The sequence below is a fragment of the Oryzias latipes genome, chromosome 5, assembly GCF_053564925.1.
Source record: "Oryzias latipes strain Hd-rR chromosome 5, Olatipes_Hd-rR_3.1".
NCBI lineage: Eukaryota > Metazoa > Chordata > Actinopteri > Beloniformes > Adrianichthyidae > Oryzias > Oryzias latipes.
Window position 1 is genome coordinate 525,116 of NC_136241.1, and position 6,278 is coordinate 531,393.

General features: G+C 36.1%; 1 protein-coding gene across 1 annotated transcript; it reads left to right on the plus strand.

Moving 5' to 3' along the window:
- Positions 1-207: 207 nt before the first annotated feature.
- LOC144992273 (uncharacterized) lies at positions 208-4,593 on the plus strand. Its single transcript, XM_078947923.1, has 5 exons — positions 208-322; positions 1,028-1,064; positions 1,525-1,603; positions 2,823-2,995; positions 4,269-4,593. Exons 1-5 carry the CDS (start codon positions 208-210, stop codon positions 4,396-4,398), a joined length of 534 nt encoding a protein of 177 aa, XP_078804049.1. The 3' UTR covers positions 4,399-4,593.
- Positions 4,594-6,278: the final 1,685 nt, after the last annotated feature.

Below are 6,278 nucleotides of genomic sequence, written 5' to 3' on the forward strand. Positions count from 1 at the left end.
AACAGTTTTTTAATTTATTTATTATATTTTAGTGAAATATTAATTTGTCACTTTTGCTTATTTTAATGCAATATTTTATTTTATTTTTTTACATATGGGATCCATTAGTCGTTACCTTAACACAGGAATTACAATGCAACATTCCCTCCAGAAAACTGGGTTAGTCTTTAATTTCAAATTTTAGGCGCCTCACCTCCCCCTATCACTATGCAGATTAGTCTGCTTCTGCATGCTGATTGGACCAACAAGAGCGCACAGTCCGCCCTCCTGCTGGAACTTTCCATACGTGACCGACAGCCACGACAGAAGAGACCTGCGTGCGGTAAGCTTTTCTATTCCTTCCAAACTCTATAAAACGCTAATATTTTGATATTTTGCCGAGATTAATCTCATGTGTTTGTATTTTTAATGCTGTGGACTGACACTACTTTTGCTAATACATACTATGCTAACAGGTTTGTCATCGTTTACTTGTATTTCTGCTGCAGACCGTCGATGTTAGCTTAACATGCAGTCGTGCTGTAATGTGGCGCTAATGTTTGTTTCATCCTCACAGACAGAAGCTTCTAGAAAACTCCACAGATATGTGGGATTTATGACACGTTCTTCTTTAGCTGGGAAAAAATGTAATGATATTGTGTAATAGTATTTTATGAGTTGTTGTTTTTTTTGTAATAGAGGTGAAGTTCAATCATATGCATGTTATTAGTGCTGAGAAAAGTTATATATTGGGCTCTGAGAGTTGTCAAATCACTGAGATTTTATAGAAAAGTCTAAAATCTACATATTTTTATTTGACTGATTAAATTAAGATGTTTTTATTTCTTTTATTTTTTTCTGTTTTAGAGCTTTTAGTTTTCAGGGTTGTTAGCCAGGACACACCAAGAATTTATAGAAAATTCAGGAAGCTGGAACAGGGGAATGTTCTGACAATAAACATGTCAATGTCTCTTGAACAATTTTGTCTTTGTACATTTCTGCATAGTTTTTAATTACTATTTTTCTCTCTCTTTTTTCGGTTTTTCAGGTGCAGTTATTGGGCCTTTCCTGAAGGACTATAGTTGGTAAATATGATTACATGTCAGTTTTGCAATTGAACATAAGAAACATTAAAGGGATTTACATTGTATTGTAATGTTCACAGAAATGAACTTAATACAGTGTTTTTTTTTTAACGCTATGACCCAAACTGCAAGCGAACATTTACTACTTGTGCTGCTTTTAAGGCCCATTTTTATCAGGTTTACAGTTTTTCCACACTAAAGATAATGCTTCTTGTGTTGGCATAGATTTAAAATGGGTTTTTGACCTGTGTGTCAACTTCATACTGTCAAAGAGCTTGTAGTTCTAAAGACCTGGTAAGGGAGGGTTGCTTTGTATCATCCAGTGAGTGGTTTTAAAAACACATTTAATGTGATGTATTTACTACTTATATGTCCAGGAAAAATAGAATATTCACATAGGAAAATATGTATGTAGTGTTCAATAAAACAGTAACTAAGCCTTCTGATGTCACTTATGCAGTGATCTGCTGCTGCCCGACTTGGACGAAAAGGAAGATGCAATGTTTTGCCATGTGGATGACGTGTGCCTTCCAGAAGAAGTAAATACAGATGATGTGAATTTGACTCCTAATCGTTGTAGTATGCGGTAAGTAATCCATTTAAATTTTGTATACTGGCAGGTGCAAATAATTGATAATGGTAAAACAGATCAGTCGTGACTTCTTATTGCACGTGTGTATATTTTTCACTAGTTGTATCTGCAATCTGTTTGACCAACCTGTGAATAGAGATAAACCAATATGCAGTTTTTAAAGGGAAACTCACAAAATGTATTAAGAAATACATAGGTCAGATTTTTCTTTAGAAGTAATTCCTTCCATTAAGGTCTCATTAAAATAACTTTTCTGTTTGCTTTTAATAAAATAACTTAAGGCTTTGTTGTTTATTTAGACGTGTTCTGCAAAGGAGCTGGAACTCATTGGAAATTTCCTTCTGAGTTGAGGCCGAAACTGTTTGCACAAAATTTAGCCTTTCACTAATTTCTCCTCAACCCTTTGTTTAAACTATAAGCCAAAACTAACATTAGTTTAGCAAAAACTGGTGAACAACATTGGAGCAATGCAGCCGTACAGTTTTGATCCAAATGACAGCTGAGAGGAGAAAAATGAAGACCAACATGGATCGTTTTGTCTGCAAGTGGAGGATTCAGAATTTGAATAGAAGACTTTTACCCACCCATCGCTTTTTCAAACACCGGGTTTTTATCTGCTCCTCATCCAACACAATTTGAATAAATAAATACTCAGAAGCCCAATTTTAATCTTATACTATTTTATATATAGTCTTCATCATGAGAAAAAGGCTACAAGAACCTTTTAAAAACACCAAAAAAGGGGGGCTTGAAAGACCCACTCCATTGGAAAATCATGTTCTTGCTGCTTTGTGGTGCAGTTTAAAAAAAGCTTGTGTTTATGACACAGCAACTGCGATGGGCGAGCTGAAGTCTCCCTGCTCTGATAAAATTGCATCTGGCTCAAAACTGTACAAATGGATAGCTCCAATATTGTTTCCACTTTTTTTTTGCTATGCTAATTGTTAGCTTGGGGTTGTGAGGAGCTGTAAGCTAGCGAGAGAGAGTCTAAACAAAGGAATGTTGGGACACACTATATCAGTGTATCCCAACCCAAAAGTATTTACGAACCCACTCAGAATCAGGTGTCCGGATCACTTGGTCTGCCCACAGGTGCATTAAATCAAGCCTTAGGTTTTTAAAATTACATAAACCTAACCTTTTTTTCTACTCTTCCTCACTTTTAGGGCATTCATTCCTTTCTACTAGAAAGTTCATGCGAAGTCTGGATCGAAACCTTGTGCAGGCCAACATTGCTTCCCAAATTTCTCTGCTATGCAAGATGTTCGCAAACTACTAGAGCTTCAACATCCACTACCCATCCACCGGAGCTGGCATCAACTTTGGAGTTTTTACAGAGGTTTGTCTTTTTAACTTCAAGTTATAATCTTACAGATTTTGATCGCTCTAGAACAGGGGTGCTCACCATTTGTCAGGATGCGAGCTACGTTTGACACTACAAGCTCCAAAAGATCTATATATATATAATTTGAAATGATCATTTCTGTGCTTAAAGACACATACTAATTGTGAAAATCAGATTTAAAATTCAATGGATACATTTAGATTAACATGTAAGATAACAACATGATAAAAAGTTTCCAGCATTTTCCCTTCAACAACTTGTTGAATCGTATCGTGTCAGCGGCTCCGCTCGGCTTCTGTGTGCGTTCTGTTCTAGTTATTTTTTTTCCTTTTTTGAGTGACTGACCTCAGGCCTGTCGAGACAAAATAACAGCTACATCTACGGTTAGGAGTCTGACACTGAACCTTCACACCTTTCTGAAGACGAGGAAGAAAAACTCCACATCTCGCGCTCACTTTTTTACTTTTAAACTTTGAGACAAGCATATGCTATTGGTAAGATCAACCAGGCGTCCCCCAGGGGCCAGCCCGTATGGGAAGGCAGTGGGGGGGTCACTGTCACTCACTCAGGCTCTGTAATGGATGGGGGGGCTGGTGGTGAGAATTGGTGGCGACAGAGTGCTTGCCGTGCAGCCCAGCCAGGGCCCCGGTCCTTGGGTAGGGCTTGAGAAGCACATGCTTCTGGACGACGCTGCTGCCTGAGCGGGCTCGGATCCCTTGGGCGGGAACTGCGGACTTCCCAGCAAGTCACCATGACAGGACGGCTTGATCAAACGGGGCATCTCTGTCTCGCTTCTATTTAAGGATAAATAAACACTCCTGTGGTTCGTACTGAGCCTCTTCTAGGACCTGTCACACAGCTGGGCCAATAGAGGCTCTCTCCCATGTCAGCCACAATTTGCCAGTCAATCACACATCTGGCACTCAGTGTAGTTGAACACGCATGTGCAGTGACATGTATCAGAGGATGTTTGACTGGCCATCGTTCATGCCAATCAAGTGACATCATGGTGAGGAGGATTATTCCCTGATGACAATGTTTTAAAATGTAATATTTGTATTTTTTTGAGTATTTAGTTTTGATGTCCTACGGTTTATTGGGTAACACGATTGACGTAATGAGCACCCCTCCTCTAGAATACGGGAACTGTTCACCCGCAAACTTGAGTAATATTTATTTAAAGTGAGCCCTTTCATCGAGTGTGTATTAGTAATGACTTGCACATTCCTTTCTAACTTTGACCCTCTTTTTTTCTCTCTTTCTGAAGATGCTTTTTCTCCATCAACCCAGAGAGAAGGACCAGAGTGGACAAGAAGGGCAAATCTCGTCTCATCTTGAACCCAAGAGTCCTAACCTTGATTCAGGAACGGTCAGATTTTGAGTGGAGAGGCGTGTAAACACTGTAAGCAACATTGCAAGCATAGTTTTAAAGTTTCTTTGTTCTTTGTTAATCTCTTGCAAAAAAAAAGTGATTACACAGTTTTCTGTTTTAGGTGCAATGTTTTTTAATAATGTATTTCATTATCTACAAATGATAAACATTTGCTGTGTTTAGAGGCAAAAGGTTGAGTAAAATAAATGAATGTAAAGACGTCTTTGTATTGAAGTGATTCTTCGGTTTGAATTTTGCTACACAGTTAGCAGATATTTTGATACTGGGTTACATTTTCATTACATTTTGTTTCTTTTTAGGTCTTAGCAAAGCTAACAAATGTAATAGACCTCAACAAAAAAGTAAACCGTGCAAATATTTTTTATCAGGATTGTTGGGTAATTCTTTAAATTCATCAGTAAGATTAGGAAACACGTAAGTTCAAATTTCTAAATTACATTTTATATTCTCTATTTGTAAAAAGTATCTTGGTTTCAAAAAAGGAATAAAACACAAAAGTATGTTACTGTGATTGCATTTTTGAGAACATGAAAAAAGAGAAAAATGTTGTTATTTTTACGAAAATAAATTGGCAGCAGTGGTTGCCAGAATAAAAATGTAGAAAATACAGTAAAAATGTAAACAACTTTACAGAACATTGTATTAATTTAACGTCATAATCTTGTAAATACAACAACATATCCTAGACTGTGAAACATCAGGTTGCTGTAAATAAGACATAATTTTATGTGAAACAAATGTTTATTGCTGTTATTTTTACCCATAATATTGGTCATATTAACCTTAAAATTCAGTATTTTCTATAAAATATGACTGTTAGAATTACAGTATAGCCCAGCAAATTCACAACATTTATCTGTAGGTTTTATCAGAAAATAATTTTAAATGACAGCTTATTTACTTAAATTAAAACATTAAATTATGTAATATTTACGGTGTGCCTGTAAAGTTGTTTACATAGTCGATGTATTTTTTACATCTTTATTCTGGCAACCACAGCTGCCAGTTTTTTTCCGTAAAAACTACGGATTTTTTTTTACAGTGTATCTAAATCAATTCAATTTGAAAAAAATTCAGAAGTGAATAATAAAGAAGGACGATACGTGATTGTTAGAGGACGTATTGGAAACTATACTGTGACTTTGGCCAATGTTTATGTACCGCCTGAAAGTGACATGGCTTTCTATAAATCAACATTTGACATAATAACAAAAGAGGCTGAAGGAATTTATATATGTGGTGGGGATTTCAACGCAATTCTTGATTTAAAACTCGATACAACAAGTATAAAAAGAAGCAATAGAAAAGCAACTAAAATGCTTAATACCACGCTTGGGGAGATTGGGATGGTAGATGTTTGGAGAGGGCTTCACCCGACAGATAGAGACTACACATATTACTCAGCACCTCCCTCTGTACATTCCAGAATAGATTATTTTTTTATCGGGAAAGAAAATTATTACAGAGTTGATGATTGCAGAATTGGAGTAGCGGATGTGTCAGATCACAGCGCAATTTATTTAACTCTAAATCTTGAAAGTAAATTGAAAAGCACAGTCTGGAGACTAAATGTAGGACTTCTTAATAATCAGTCACTAGTTGATCAAGTCAAACAAGAAATTAAAACATTTAAGGATGAAAATGATAACGGCCTCGTTAACCCATTAATACTGTGGGATTCATTGAAAGCAGTGATGAGAGGGAACCTGATTGCCAAGGCAACATATCTAAAGAAGAAAAGATTGGAAACATACAATAAATTATTGCATGATTTAAAAGTCCAAGAAAATGAATTTAAATTAAATAAAAATAATGAATCACAAAAGGAAATCCAAAAATTGCAACTACAAATTGAAAAACATTTACATCATGAAATTGAAAAGA